Below are 16587 nucleotides of genomic sequence, written 5' to 3' on the forward strand. Positions count from 1 at the left end.
TCTAAACATGATGCTACGCAGAGGGTCAGAGGCACGGCCATGCATGTGTAAGGCAAGGGGATAGAAATGAACTTGCTTCACTCATAGCATTTCAGTTACTGCCTGCTAAGCTGCTGTGCTTACCTCTGGAAAGTTTATCTTTGAGGCTGAATAAAATTCCTGTTGTTCTGCTTTTCATATGAAGTAGTATGTTTTTTGCTTAAAAATGGAAAGCTTATTTTATTAAGTATTCTTGTTACTGCGATTATATTCTTCAGAACATTAACTCTCTACCATTTTTCAAGCACATTTTCGAGTAGTTTGTGCTGCTGACTTACTAGGACCTCTCTGACAGGGGGTTTCTCAGTCATTTTCACCTCTGTGCCTCTCACAGCTTACTCTTCTGCGGCATTTAGATCTGTAGCACAGCAGGCGAAGTGATTTAAGGGCAGAACAATGGGAAACGTACGCCTTCTTTTCTTTTAAGACAGGGATATGTACTTCTATCCAGCTTAGTTTTGACAAAAGGCTTTTTTCCCCTGCTTTTTTAAAAAAAACTGTGCTCTACTACTTGACATAGTCACATTTAAAAACATGAGGACGGATTAAATTTGTCCTCAGAATTCACAATTTCTTTTCACAAAATTGAAAACCTTTGGTGGGCGTTGCAGTCACAGTGTTCCTGGGTGCTTGGGTTTGTGCTGGAGACATCACATTAAACAGGAGAAAATTCCCACCGAGACCCTTCCTCGATGCGCCCCACAAATAGCTAGTCTTACTGTGAGTCTGCTCTAAAAGGTACACAGTTCAGGTCTCCATATCCACGAGTTTCACATCTCGATTCAACCAATGTCAGATTCAAAATATTCAGAGAAAAAAAAATCCAAAAAAGTTCCAAAAACCAAACCTTAAATTGCCACGTGCCGAGCACGACACTGAATCCGCATGAATGAAGTGATGTATAGACGTGCCTTGTTGTAGCCTATATGTAAATATGTTGTGTGCTAATGTACATTTTACCTAAGGGACCTGAGCATCTGCAGCTTTGGGAATCCTTGGGGGTCCTGGAACTAATCCCCCACAGAGACCAAGGGTGACTGTATGACATGACACCTACTCCTGCTACACACAAGAAATTGCTTCTTTCTTCGAATGCGATTGACAGCAAGGAGACATCTAGCTGAGCTGAGTGATTTTTCGAAAGTGAACAAGAGGACAACCACGGGGGTCTGCGTGAAACGGGGCCTGTGGGGGTGGGGGTCCAGTGGGAACAGGGGTCAGGAAAGCTGCTGATGAATGTGAAAGAGTGAGGGTTTTGAAAGAGAATATCGAAGGGGACTGTGTAGGCTGGAAATGACTGTAGGGAGAAGAAACAACTAGGTAACAGTAACCTCAATATGAAAACACCATGAAGAGTCAATCTGGCATGAGTGTTTTCAACTTATAGAGGTTTGAGATTATCAGAATATTTCTAGAAATCCAAACATTTATTACCCTGGACCAGGGTTTCTCAATCTTCGCACTAGTGACACTTTGGACTGGATGACAGTTTGTAATGACAGTGTGTTCTGTGCACTGTAGAATAGCTAGCAGCACCCCAGGTCTCCACCTGCTAGATGCCAGTGGAGGTCCCCACCCCGAGTCACGACAACCAAAAATGTCTCTATACGTTGCCAAATGTTTTCTAGGAGTAGAACCACCCCTGGCTGGAACCACTGGCCTGGACCAATGGTTTTTAAATTGGGCTGCATAGTAATATAGTAAACTATCTAAATACAAGCACAAAGGCCCATTTCCTGAGACTGACATTTAATTGGTCTTTGGTATGGCTGTTACCTGGCATGTTTTTTAAATTCCTCAGATGATGCTATTCAGTCTATTCAGTATAATAATCACTTTAGCAAATAATTAGGGAATGCCTACTATATGCCCAGCATTTCCTTAGATGTTGAGGGTACAATGATGAAGGAGGCATTGTCCTTGGCCCAGAGGGGCTTAGGACCTAGTGAAGAGATGGCCACACAATGGATACTTTTCCGGTATGTTATAGTCAATGTCCTTAAAATTAAATGTGCAGGACACTATGTCAGCACACAGAGAGAGCTGGTAGCCTAATGGCACAATGTTTGAGCTAGTGCTACATTTCCACCCGAATGGCTAAAATTCAAAGGCAGCAACATTCAAGCAGTAAAGCAACGGGACTTGCATGCATAGCAGTTTCACTACTGTGTATATATGCACACATGCATACACTTGTATACACACATACACCAGAAATGCATCCATTATGGGAACAGTCATAGCAGCAGGTAGCTTCCAGTGCCTCACCCAAATCCCCTTAGCTCTCACTGTTCTTATACATGCCGATGACTCTCTGTCAGAGAGCTTTCTCTGGCCACAGGAGCGTGTTCTGCCTGTACCTAGAGGAGACCAAAAATGCCATGACATTACCACCCCTGGAATAGACATCAGCCAATCACAAATAAGAGTTGTCCCATCCAAGCTAGTGAGTGGGCTGGGGTATTATGTTCCGACTCCCATTCTATGCCCTCTCCCCAAATACCCCAGGGAGAATGAGACCCACATGTGCTCACTGATGCACTCTATATTAGATTCTCTCTCCTGTCCATATCTGACTTCTCCACTCCCCTGTAAACTCCCAAATCAACTTCATGCACTCAAATCTATGTCAGGTTTTACTTCTGAGAAAACTCAGCTAAAGACACAGCATTATTCATAAATAATGCTGTAGCTTCTCATCACTACTGGAATGAATCTCACCAAACTAATTTTGAGTAAAATATGTCAATAAAAAATAAAGCATACTTTATGATTATATTAATATAAAGTTTAAGATCAGGCAAAACTTGTTGTTGGTATTAAAAGGTATGATGGTGGTTATCTTTGGGGAGGGAGAAAGGGTAGACAGGGACAGGAACAGGGAACTGGTCATGTTCCATTTGTTAACATCCATAATGTTACATGGTTATGTTCACTTATTTTTACCCTTTTTCTGTATATGTATTTCAATTAAAAGTTTTTAGAAATCTAAACATCATAGGGAATGTGAGAAAAGCCATAGATTATGTAACAGGGAGGGCAGGAGTTGGGGAAGAGAGGGTAGAAAAAGACGTGATAGTAACATTAGCTCACATTAAGGAGGATCTCTAACCAAAGATTCAGTAGTCACCATGAGACTTCCAGCTAAAATAAATAAAATAAGCCAAGGGAGGCCCTGAGCCTTACCCTTGAATTGGGAGGTAGAGGGGATCAGAATCTCACTAATGTTTTCTCACTGCTATTTTTTCTGTGTCTTGCCTCCACATTTGTCATTCTAAGAGTCAATTGTTTCTGAGCTACCTTGAGTACTGAAAAATTTCAGCAATAATATGTAGAATCTACATAGGGAAACAAATAAAATGTACTGTAAAACGAAGTGTTAGAAGCATTAGCCATGGTAACTTTTTAGAACTAAAGAGAGTTCTTTTCAAAAGTCATAACACTATTTTTAAAAGCCATGCTCACCCTGGCTGGTGTGGCTGTTAGTTGGACTAGTGTCCCATACACCAAAAGGTGGTGTTTTCATTCCCAGCCAGGGCACATACCTTACTTGTGGGTTTAATCCCTGGTCTAGATGCATGCAGGAGACAGCTGATCATATCAATGTTCCTCACTCTCTCTCTCCCTTCTCTCTCTCTCTCAAAAAAAAAAAAAAATCAGTTAAAAAAACAACAACATTCTCTTTCAACAGCTTTACTCACTCACTTTCACTGTGCACCTTTGGTATTTACTGAGCATTTTTCACAGGTGAGACTGAGCATCTAAGGCATCTAGGTGGTCCTTTGCCCCAGCAGCTATGCTCTGTTGGTAAATAATTGTGGAAATCCATCAGCAATTTTGTTCTTAATCAGTAGGTAAATTAATCAAGGATAGCCAAGGTGTCCTTCTTATTTCTTTCCTATCTCCGGCTGTATTATGTTTGTAAAAGATTTTGTTTGCTCTAGTCAAAGGATTTTGATGTCTTTACCTTTTGACCTCTAAAAGATCTTTCAAGGGAGATGACATTTTCTGTCTTCTCATCTATGTCTTTATTCCAATTCACCAAATTAGCTCACAGAAACCTCAGTGAGGGCCTGGTTGCAAAGTGTTGTAGTTGGAGCCACATTGCTGTCAGTAGCTTTTGCAATCTTCCTTAGTATTTGTGCATGTGAACCCAGGCAGTGGCAGTTATGCTTCCACTACTGAAAGCCTGCTAAGAGTCCCATTGTTGTCTTACCTTAATTGTTGGACTTCTGTGTGAGAGGGAAAAAATAACCGTTTTAATTTTCTCTTGCCATTGACGTGTGATGTTTGTAAGGCATAGACTCTCCTCATCTCTACCAAGTGGGCCCTAGGAGCTCTGGTCACCTTGACATTAAATGTCTCAAATAAATCCATTTGAGAACGGGTCAGAACTAACTGGCTAATGAGCTAAACTGAGAAGTAAATTCTCCTGACTTGGCCACATCGGGCTCCTTCTGTAAACTAGGGGCCTGATTTTGAGGAACTAGTATCGTGAGGGCCTTGAAATTAGATTTTGGAGAAGTTTGTAAGTCTTTTTGAGAAAAAATCCACCATCTTTCCAGTTCTTTCTTCTCCCTTTAGTTTGGGCTTTTCATGCTGTTGCAACAACAAAAGGTGAAGTGATTTATTTTTCCATCTCAAAAGATGTTTGCTCCCTTGGTGAGATTCAACTGGAGAAATGAGAAACTCCCCAGAGTTTCCTCACTCTAAAGTACTATACAACTGATCTCCAGAGAACCATGGTGATCGCTCACTGGACTGTAACTATTTCTCAGGTGAGCCATCTGACTTTGAAGTAACTCTGAGTGTATTGGGAAGGTGACAGGATCAGTCCCCTAGGCATTCAAGCATCTCTGTCTCCTGAATTCACTCGCTCCTGCAGCAGCTGAGAAAGAGCTTGGTTTTCTTCCCTGCCTCCTCACTGCCCAGGCCAGTCATATTTGGAATAGCCATTCAGAAACAGGATTATTCTCACATGTGGAATACGTGACAGACATGGTTTACCTTTTCTTCTAGGCCCTCCTCTCTCACTCTAATATAGACACAGCCACCCTTTATCCCAAGCTGAAGATCAGAGCACTTCCACTGACAGTGGATCTTCATTTAGAATTTATAATGCACATATTTGAAGTATTACTTTAATGTGTTTCATGTATTTGAATGATTTAGACACTAGACCATAGTTCGATGCATATTTAACAAAACAAATTTAAAGGTAAATTTATATTAAAACACAAAATTCTACCAAAAGTACTGTTTATTCACCCCCCACTTATCAGCACTTGTTATAATATTTGCAGCAGTCCCATTTTCATAATTACTTTGCAAACTGTTCTGCCTGACCTTGCTCAATTATTCCTTATACTTTTTAAAATTTTATAATTTAAAAAAAAAATTTTGACAAAAAGACATGTACTTAATTTTTATATGAATTCAGCAAGCTCATAAGAAAGAGCAACAGCCTCTTGCTTCACCCTTTCTTAGGCCAAGTTCATTCATTTTGAATCCTTTGATAATGTCCTCCCTCTATTTTTTCTTTCTTTCTGGAACCCCCATTGATTGAATGTTGGCATTTCATAGAATATTCTCTAATTTGCCTGTTTTATTATCTACTTTCCATCTCAACATTTTTTGTCAAACTTTGAGAGTTTTCTCAAATTTATCTTTCAATCTTTATATTGAATTTCTCTTTCTCCTATTTTATTTCCAAAAGCTCATCCTTGCTCTCTGAATGTTCCTTTTTAAGAATGAACCATACCTATCTCTTATCTCTCTGAGCATATCATTGTTTTAAAGCTTTTGTTTTGCTTTATTTACTCCACTGTCTCTATATACTCCGGGTTTCTTTTTCTGGGTGTTTTAGTCACTCTCTTTCAGGTTAGAAGTTTACTTAAGTGTCTGGTAATCCTTAATTGTCAATTTATGTTTTCTTATGTTATTATTATGTATGCTCCAAACTGCTGTGTATGAGTTCCCTTGGCTCTACTTCAGGAATGTGTACGGGTTTTATGGAATGTATTGTATAGTAAATATTTTAAGGCAATACAATCTCTGGTGCAACTACTCAACTCTACTGTTGTAGCTGGAAAGTATCCATAGATAATATGTTAACAAATGAGTAAGGCTGTGTTCCAATAAAACTTTAATTGCAAAACAGGCAACAGGCAGAATTTGGCCCATGGGCCATAGCTTTCCAACTCCTTCTCTATATCAATGATGATACTTCATATTTTTATACTTTTTTAATAGCAAATATTTAATAGCCAATATTTTAGCAAAAAAAAAACAAAACAAAAACAGAAAGAGAGAGATAAAGGAAATGTGACAAAATGTTAATAAATAGTTAATTTGAGGTGATTCCAGTGCTATCATGTCTATTACACTTCTCTTCCATTATTTCTGTAGGTTTGAATTTTTTCAAAATAAAAAGGTAGGGAGGGGGAAAAAATGATGAAAAGACTAACTGTATTTTGTCATTCTATTTTAAAATAGCCTCATAATAAATAGTGGCAACATTATGTAAAAGCCAAAGCTAAAGTCCTTACTTAGGATCTTTTAAAAAATTATCAGTGCTCAACATTTTCAAACAATTAAGAAAAAACGGGAATTGAAACATTATTACTATATTTTCAAGAGTAAGAATCAATATCAGAATTATTTTGTTATATCAAACTAACTGTTTATGCTTATAAAAACTGCATTAAAAATTTAGGGACTACTTTCATATGTTGCAAATAAGTAAAATGTTGAATATTTTGACACATTTTACATCAAATATAAGAACCTCAAATGTGTTAACTTTGTTATTCTTAGACAACCAGTCTCCCCAAATATTCCATTGATGGTATTAGATGATTTCCAGAAAAGATTTGTAAAAGGAACGTTTTACATCTGTACTGCTCGTTATTAATCAGCTGACATGCCAACAATCTTATCAGTAACCCTCGCCAGCTCAAAACACACAACACAGTCAGTTTTCTCCCCTGTTAAACATATTACTTTTATGAAACTTTGCATTCAAGAACAGCTGTGAAAATAGTGAAATACTTAAATTAAAGATGTAAAACATATTTATTTTAGAAATATTTTCCTGAAAATCTAGTAACATCAACTGAACACTGGTGGAGATTGATCATGTGGAGTAAAATAATTAATTAATAATACACCTGAAGTTCTTATACTTGATGTAAAGTGTGTTGAAATATTTGACATTTTACTTATTTGTAACATATGCAAGGAATTCATACAATTTTTAATAAAATTTTTCTAAGCGTAGACTAAACAGGTTTAGTTTTATGTGTCATAAGAATTCTGATATTGATTCTTACTCCTGAAAATATAGTAATAATGTTTCAACTCCTATGCTCACTTGTCCTGACAGATATTAAGCATAGCAGAAACCTGTGGCAGTTGCAAAAAGATTATCCTGCCGCGGAAATAGATCAAGAGAAATAGCATATAGCATTGAGAGTTGAATATCATGCAATTTAATATTTGGCAAGTGTCATAAATCAGTGGAAAAGGATCAATTTATTTAGTACTTTATATTTCTTTATAATTTTCATTTATAATTTACAAATTAAGGAACAGAGTTGGAAAAGTTAATTTGCCTAAGGACTTATGACTATTAAAAGACATAGATGAGAATCACACATAGTTCATCTAAATCAAAACCCGTGCACTCATCCACTACATCATTCTGTCTCACTATGAACTTGAGTGTAGACACACACAGACATGTCATTTGTTTGGCATATGTGGCAGAAAGCTAGATGAAGGTTAGTCATGTCAAATGGCGGGTGAGATAACAAGATCACTAAGAGAAAAAAACAATAATAATAAGTGAGGAATAAATTTAGCATGTTGGACGACATTTACTAACAGACTTTTTATGTGGTATGAAATCTCACTGTAAACCACCGAACCCAGCCCTCTAGGGGCACCTATGGGTCCTAGGCAGGAGAGGGCTATTAGTAAAATGTGAAGTTTTATTTCACCAATGACTCAAGGGATGCTTTTCTTCCATAAAATAACTGAATCCAAGAACAATAAGATGTCTCCCACTGGGTGAAACAACATGAGCACCAGAAATGGTGGCACAGAGCTCGGGGAGGAGGCAAAAGGACAGCAAATACCTGCAGTGTAAGAAACTGCAGTGTCCTCCAAACTCCACTTTCTCATGTCATAGGAGGATTGTAGTTGGGGACATTAGCTAAACCACATTCACAAGCCTCTCTTGAAGTTGGGTGTGACCCTGTAACTAATTTCTAGTCAATGAAGTGCCACTTTCAGGTTTACCCTTTGAAGAAATAGATATACCTGCTTCACACTCTCTTTCTTCCACTGGCCAGACACTGATGAAGATGAGGCTCTAGAAATTGGTATGACTTCAACCTACAAGGAACCTGGGTTCCTGAATCACCATGTGGAAGAGAGACACCCACTGATGAAGACCTTAGATTGCTGCATGGGGGAGAAATAAAATTCCATTGTGTTTGAGCCATTAAATAATTTTGGGTCTATTTATCAATACGGGCAAGCCTGCCCTAATACAATTTATTTATATGCAAAATTCTTCTACATCTAAGGAAATAGTAAATTTTGGCAGTGTGAAATAGTACGTAAGCAGTAGTTCAGAGTAGGTGACATAAGAATTGGTGATCGGAGTGACAGAAGGTATTGGCAAGAGAGACATGATGAGCAGCAGCTAGAAGAGAAGAAACAGATGCTTAGAGGACTGCTGCTTAGGAACTCACAGAGAGCTTCAAGAAAGGGACAAGTCTGAGAGCAGATCATTTCACTGAGGACTACTGACTCTTTACAGTTAGAAACAAACTTTAAAGCATAGTTACCTACCTTCTTTATACTGTTGATGCCTTAAAAATATTTGAGTGATATGTGTTCATGTGGATAGAAACACGCTATATACAGACGCATGCATATGTGTAGTGAAAATGAAAATATTCCAAAACATGAAAATATTAGCACTGAAGGATTATGGGTGGGTTTTCTTTTTTGTTGTTGTTGAGTCATCTGAACTTTTTAAAAGAAGCATACCATACATTCATAATGAATTTTTTTTCATTTTGAAGAAGAAAAATTCTATTAATTGTATATTTTTATGCAAATATTTAAGTGACTATACATAAATAAATATGTAATAAGGATGAGATGCAAAGTTTTGTCCAATTCCTACCATGAAATCTTTCAAGAAATGAATATTTACACACCATAGAGAATGCAACCACGTTTGCCAGTTCTCCTGTTACACAATAAGCTCCTTTGAAGGCTGGCACTGTATTGTGCTCCTGATTATCACTGGCACTTCACATGCAGGAGACACTGAAGAGTGTTAAGTGAATGAATTTATGCATACACAAATACTCTAGTAACTTTTAATGTGTAAATTCAATGGTAATTGATACATTATTTTGGACTTGTAATCCCTATTACCTGTTATTTCAGTTTTGCTAACTATATGACAAAGTAATTGACTGATCACACCTAAGACACCTAAACAGTGTTTTTTTCTTTTCTTTCTTTCACTTTACATGTCACAGCTCCATTCAACCCAAATCAAGGTGCAGATAGCATTGTCAAGTTTGACAGTTTTGGAGATGGAATGGGACGATACAACGTGTTCAATTTTCAGTACGTGGGTGGCAAGTATTCCTACTTGAAGGTTGGTCACTGGTCTGAAACCTTATCGCTGGATGTTGATTCTATCCACTGGTCCCGGAACTCAGTCCCCACTTCCCAGTGCAGTGACCCCTGTGCCCCCAATGAAATGAAGAATATGCAACCAGGGGATGTCTGCTGCTGGATCTGCATTCCCTGCGAGCCCTATGAATACTTGGCTGATGAGTTTACCTGTATGGATTGTGGCCTTGGTCAGTGGCCCACTGCAGACCTCTCTGGCTGCTTTGACCTTCCTGAGGACTACATCAAGTGGGAAGATGCCTGGGCCATTGGTCCAGTCACCATCGCCTGCCTGGGCTTTGCCTGTACGTGCGTGGTTGTGACTGTTTTTATCAAGCACAACAACACACCCTTGGTCAAAGCATCAGGCCGAGAGCTCTGCTACATCTTGCTCTTTGGGGTTGGTCTATCATATTGCATGACATTCTTCTTCATTGCCAAGCCATCACCAGTTATCTGCACATTGCGCCGACTGGGACTTGGGACCTCCTTCGCTATCTGTTACTCAGCCCTGCTGACCAAAACAAACTGCATTGCCCGCATCTTCGATGGGGTAAAGAATGGCGCTCAGAGGCCAAAGTTCATCAGCCCAAGTTCTCAGGTTTTCATCTGCCTGGGTCTGATATTGGTGCAAATCGTGGTAGTGTGTGTATGGCTCTTCCTGGAGACTCCAGGCACCAGGCGGTACACCCTTCCAGAGAAGCGAGAAACAGTCATCTTAAAATGCAATGTCAGAGATTCCAGCATGTTGATCTCACTTACCTACGATGTGGTCCTGGTGATCTTATGCACTGTGTATGCCTTCAAAACGCGGAAGTGCCCAGAAAATTTCAATGAAGCCAAGTTCATTGGTTTTACCATGTACACCACCTGCATCATCTGGCTGGCTTTCCTCCCTATATTTTATGTGACATCAAGTGACTACAGAGTAAGTCTTTGAATGGTTTAGTCTTTTTCTTCTTCTTTTTTCCTCCCAATGCTTTGTTATGTAAGATTTAAAATAGACTCCTTTTATTACACCTCTGCAATTAGATAGGTAATTACAAATGCAATGATGAACTGCCATATTATACATGGAAATTAATTCCCTATGTTTTAAAAGCATTTAATTAGTGCCTACCATGTGCAAAGCACTGTTCTGGGCACAGAGAGGAAGGTAAATGTGCATGTGTGGTCATTCAAGCAATTTATAAGCAAGAGGGAGAAAATGTACTACATACCCACACACACCACTAAAACTTTTAATTACATTTAGAAAGTGAATGATAAGAAAATAAGACTTAAACCACCAAAAGCCTAATGAGAATACTTTAAATCAGACACATGAGGACCTGGCTACCATGGGTGGATATATAAATTAGAATAGTCTTATAACATTAAGCTAGGATCAGTTTAAAGATCTAAAAACTTTTACTCAAGCTTCAAATAAGTACCATTACTTCTCTAAAATATATTAAAATTCAATGTTAATTTGCTGTACTTTTTCTATAGCTTTAGTTCCTGTAGACATAAGGAGTATATATATGTATATATAATCCTTGGACTAGTTATCATCTTTACTATATATATCTGAGTAACCTAATTAAGTCATTATTCATATAGTCTAGTAATATATAGTTCAAATTTCTAGGCTTCAATATAATCACCACCTCTTCTGAAAGAAATAGTTCATCATTCCATCATAATTTCTCAAGTTGTTAAAACCATCCATCAGTAGCTTTTGCACTTGTAATTCTGATTTTAATATCTCCCAGTGAGCAAATATAAGAATTTTTTTCTCTTAAGACAATTGGATTGCATTCTCTATATTTCTCAAATTATCACAGATGAAAGTTTTCCAGAGGCATAATGGTTTTCTTGCTACATCATGATTTCACAAAATGTGCCTCTGTAGGCTGTAATAGTCCCCAAATCTTCTGTTTATCAGCAATTCCTACATTACCAAAATCTTGAATATTGCAGCTCAAAAAAAAAAAAAAAAAAAGACAAAGCTATTTAAAGGAAGGGATCAAGAGACTGGCAATACTTAATGTACCTAGTTTATTAAATTATTCACAATCATGTGACTAAAACTCATGGACTACATTAAAGGAAGAGCAAGAAAATAAAGACCTTAAGTTCAATGCTGGAGTTATGGTGAGGGTTTCTAAGATTATCTATTAAAAAATTTGAAAACTCTGTGAGAGAAGAAAACATCAGAATTGAAATAGTAAAATCAAAGGTCAGATTATTTGAACCACAGGGGAATTTGAAACTTTAGAGTGTGGGGATTAAAATGGAGAATCATAGTTAATGTATTTTAATGCCCTCATTTTTATCTTTTGTCTTCATGTATACATTCACTCCTCTAGATCTGTAAGGATTTTTTTTTTTAAGTTCTTAGGAAACCATTCTTAGCAGACGTGATTTGGGATATTGGGACAGCAAAATACTTACAATGTTAATTATTTTATCCTGGATACATGAAACTTTATTCTGAAAAAAGTTAATTAAAAACATACAGCAGAAAACACTACTGAAAGTAAACAAATAGCATTCTAAAAATTTAATTTTACTGAATGACTTAGCATTTATTTCTAAAACATAAAAATATGATTTTTTTTCCTTTTACTATGATAGCAATGTAGATCAACTGACTAAATGGAATAAGCTGAAGATACCAGAAGTTTCACCACATGGCAGAAGTCCTTAGGCAAATGGGGCAGATGTTATCCGGTTGAGTGTTTTAAGGTCCATGCTAATTAAGGCATCAATCACAGTGAGATCATCATAGGCCTCAGTTACTCCTTACAAATAATGCCAATCCTAAATTTACAGAAGAAATAAAAAGGTAGACTGGAGCCTGTAACACAGGAGTTTTCAAATTAGACTGCACACTGAATCAACTGGGTAAGCTTTGAAAAAAATATATTGATACCTGGGACACAGCCCAAGAGATTCTCGTTTAGTTGGCCTGATCTGTGGCCTAGACATCAGGATTTTTCAAAGTTCCCCAAGTGACTGTCATTTGCAACCAAAATTGAAAGCCACTGCTCTAATGAATCACATGTTCTTCTTGTTGCACAGATAGCTTTAGTTTGGCCTGCACTATTTTGAAATTCATTGAAATATTTTTCAAAGTTAGAAAATTGAGAAATTTTATGTAAATATCCAGATTTTTGGCTTCTCTCATCAAAGTAAAACATGTGGACTCAAATTTCTACATGCAACATTCAGCCAGACCAGAGTGGTGCGCTATGCCTGCAGAGAGGGCACTCTCACTCCTGTCGCCTGCACTCCCACCAATCCCTGAGTTCTTACATCCAACTCTCCTTATGAATCTGCATGGATCCTAAAGCCTTGGAACTTGGGACCCTTATTCTAGAAATTCCAGAAGAAGACTGAGATTTAAAATTCCCCAGAGGGAAACCCTGTGGCTCTGATAGAATCAGCAGCATTAGAAAAGCATCCAATAATTTAAAGGCAGCTACAAGGAATTTGGGCATCAAAAAGTCATCAGGGTTTATGACTCAATACTTTGAAACCCACTGTGAGTTATAAATAAATCTAAAGCATGATTCCAATGTTCAAAAATCTCATATCCTAGCTGCGGAAAAAATAACTAGCATGAAAGAATTCAAGATTAACACAGAAGAGTTTATAATTAAATTGGTGATACAATCTCTTAAATTCCTATGTGTTTCAAAGAAAAGCTGGATTAGTAAGAGCTTGGTCTTTCCAGGAACACTCCTTGAAGAGATGGGATTTCACCTGGTACCTTGGTGAGCAAGTGCAATTACAGTAGTTGGAGAATATAGAGCATATAGGGAATATTCTTGAGACAAGACAGAAATGAACCAAGCAGGACACAGTAATATTGGTCATACTTAAGTGGAAGATGGTTTAGGGGGTATCTAGTGAGAGACTAATGGGAACTGGCAACTTGGTCAGATTGTACCAGGCAGAGGAATTCATTTAAATAGTGTTTAAGGGCTTTGAGTTCTTGCAACTTTTAAGTTTTTTCGTGTTTTCTTTTGTTGGTTGTTTGCTCAGGCAAATAGTGACAAGAGGTAAAGGCAAGAGGGAAAGAAAGGAACAAACCTTTTCTGATCAACTCTGAGACCTTACGCTGCTAGGCGCTTTGTATACATGAGCTCACTAATCCTCATTAGCATCCTGGAAAACAAATTTTATTATCCACTGAAAAGATGAGTAAACAGACTCAGAGGATAATTAATTTTCCAGGTGGTACAGTTAGGAAATAGTAGGACATGTTTTTCAGACCCAAATGCATGCCTTTCACATTATACTAGGAGCTTATCAATCCTCAATACAGAAGCTAGAATTGATAGAGCAGAGCCTAGGACAACCAGAACTAATTGAAGCTATTCTAGGCACCCAAGACAAAGCAAGCAAGACCTTGGGTAAAAATCTGAAAATTCAAATGATCTTTGAGAAATATCCAGGCCATCTCCTTCTGTATTACAACAAAACCATCCCAGAGAGTGTAAGAATCAAACTGAATCATCAGTGATCCAATACATAGTTTAAATGGTGTAAATAAAAACTAGGCCATGTTTAGGTGGAAATTGCCCATAAAGCTATTAATTAAGAGTAACTACTGAGTGTTTTGTTCATTCATGTCTTCCAAACATATTTGAGCACTATGGCAGCTGAAGTACTTAACCTACAGTTGTCAGAGACTTCAGAGATGATTCCAGGACTTTGACAAGTTTCAAATACAGAGAAATTCTGATTTTTCCCATGTTGGCTATTTTGAAGATTTTTTAAAACATATATTGAATCTCAAATTCTTTTTAAAAATGTTTGCCACCCCTACTAGTGCCTATTTCATAATACCCCACTGAAGGATGGGAAAGAGCCAGGCATTGGAATTCTATGTGCTAGACAGAAGAAATAGCAAGTACAAACACTTCTAGGCAAAATGTCTTAGAAGAAAAAGTATATATGGCCACAGTTTAATGAGCAAATGAAAGAGTGATTTTATATGAGAGGTAGTCAGGGGAGCTAAATCATGTTGGACTTTATAGGCTATAGCAAAAATACAGATTTTATTCTGTATGAAAGAAAGAAACCATTGAAAGGTTTTAAGCAGAAGACCTTAATATCTCACATTTTATGATCTCACATTTTAGAGAAAAAATGTCAAGCTTCTAAAGATACTGATTATATGACAGAAAACAAAAGCAGGAGTGGAGAGACTGGTTAGGTGACTATCGTATGTGTTCCAGTCAGAGCCGATGCTAGGACGTTAACAATGAAAAGAGAACCTGCCAAGAACTGTGAAGGGTTTCTACCCATCTTGCAATCTAACAAGTTAGCCTGCCACAATTTCAAAGATGCTGGAGAAGAGTGGAGACTAAGAATTCACAAAGGACTTTGTTACTCACAGCCATCCCTGTAACCAAAGTGTCAGGACTTAGGTTCCCCAAGTTCTAATTTCTACTAGGCAATGCAAAGCGGGCTAGGTGACACCTGCATAGGGAGTGACAGAGCAGGATCAGTATTGCTAATTATTCTTTTTGCCTTAAGAGTAAATATATCACAGCACGGTTACTGATCCCGTCCTTGAAAATGTGGGTGCTGTGTTTATCATGGATTTTTAGCATGAAGGTTTATTTCTTTTTAATTCTGCAATAAAACATTCATCTTGGTTACTGAGTTTTTGTTGCCCCCTTAAGCCTGCATCTCAAGCAAGTGCCTCACTTGCCTCATTCTGGCCCCAACTCTACCTTCCCCCTAACAGGTCTGGGTAGGATGGTGACTTGGTGTCACCAACAGAGCTTAAAAATTCAAGCTCTTCCTTCCCCAAAGTTTTCCAACATACTGGGTCTGGTGCTTATGGGCTTCAGCCACCCTTGGGAATGGGGAGACCTAGGTCCTATCCTTAAGCATCTTTCCCCTCTAAGTAGCCAAAAGCAGGTTGGAGAGTGAGGGGGAATCAGGCAGTGTGGAGGGAGAGAGCAGCCCTGTGCCAGGGAGCCAGGCACGTGGGCTTTCACTTTTAAGCCTTAATTACTCATGGCTCAACCAAACGAAGGTCCAATGTTTCTGATCATTGGATGGCAAGATCAACATTACTGTCGCTATTCATTTTATTTTGAGGACCCCTTGACTCAGAAGCCAGAGCCAGATGCTTTCTGCCTGGGCACATGCTCTGTGCACTTCAGCTACCTGGAGTCCATCTTAATCCAGGGCACCTACTCTCTTCTCATGATAACATCTTTTAGGGTCTTGCCTGGTTTCAACATAAGGTCTCGGGAAGTGTTCCTGTGTACAGCTGAATGCAAGAATTTACCTATATTCCTCTGCATCAGTTTCTCATTCTTTAGTGCAGCACCTTGTCAGTATTTTAAACCTAATCCAGGTCAGTAAGAGCCCAAATACTAGTGAGTGTTTTATCTGTGGTTTCTCAGAGAATTTTTCCGTTTCAGAGAAATCTCACAGAGAGCACTGAAGCTCCTTTTTTTGCATCCAGGTTCCACTGCAAAAAACTGAGACCTTGTCATCTTGCAATGGATCTAAATTTGGCATTAAGAGACCTCAGTGCAATGCATCTAAATTTGGCATGAGAGACCTCAGCAGGGGGTGAGCACTGAGAGAGCTCAGCTGTTGGCATTCCTCTTAATAAGCACTGTGTGCCCTGCCCCCTCATCTCCCAAAGGGGACCAGCCAAAGTTCAAATGATTCGCCTGGCTTCTGCCTTCTCTGAAGGTCCCTCTTTTCATGCTCAGTGTAGGTGCATGTCTCTGCAACTTTTACATGAAAGGAAGCACAACTTTCTGCCCACCCAGGAAAAATTTTAGTGCTAGTTGTTATAATTGGGAGGACCTGAATCAGACTAGG

At 38.3% G+C, this 16587-nt stretch overlaps 1 protein-coding gene across 2 annotated transcripts in view; it reads left to right on the forward strand.

Moving 5' to 3' along the window:
* The window catches only part of GRM3 (glutamate metabotropic receptor 3), an 88728-nt gene that overhangs the window by 54251 nt on the left and 17890 nt on the right, over window positions 1-16587 (forward strand). For both annotated transcript variants that reach the window (XM_087821406.1, XM_016218918.2), the window contains exon 3: window positions 9603-10669. In XM_087821406.1, the coding sequence (XP_087677532.1) occupies window positions 9603-10669 (1067 nt within the window). The remainder of the gene's footprint in view (window positions 1-9602; window positions 10670-16587) is intronic.

Source organism: Miniopterus natalensis, chromosome 10, assembly GCF_054644295.1.
Source record: "Miniopterus natalensis isolate mMinNat1 chromosome 10, mMinNat1.hap1, whole genome shotgun sequence".
NCBI lineage: Eukaryota > Metazoa > Chordata > Mammalia > Chiroptera > Miniopteridae > Miniopterus > Miniopterus natalensis.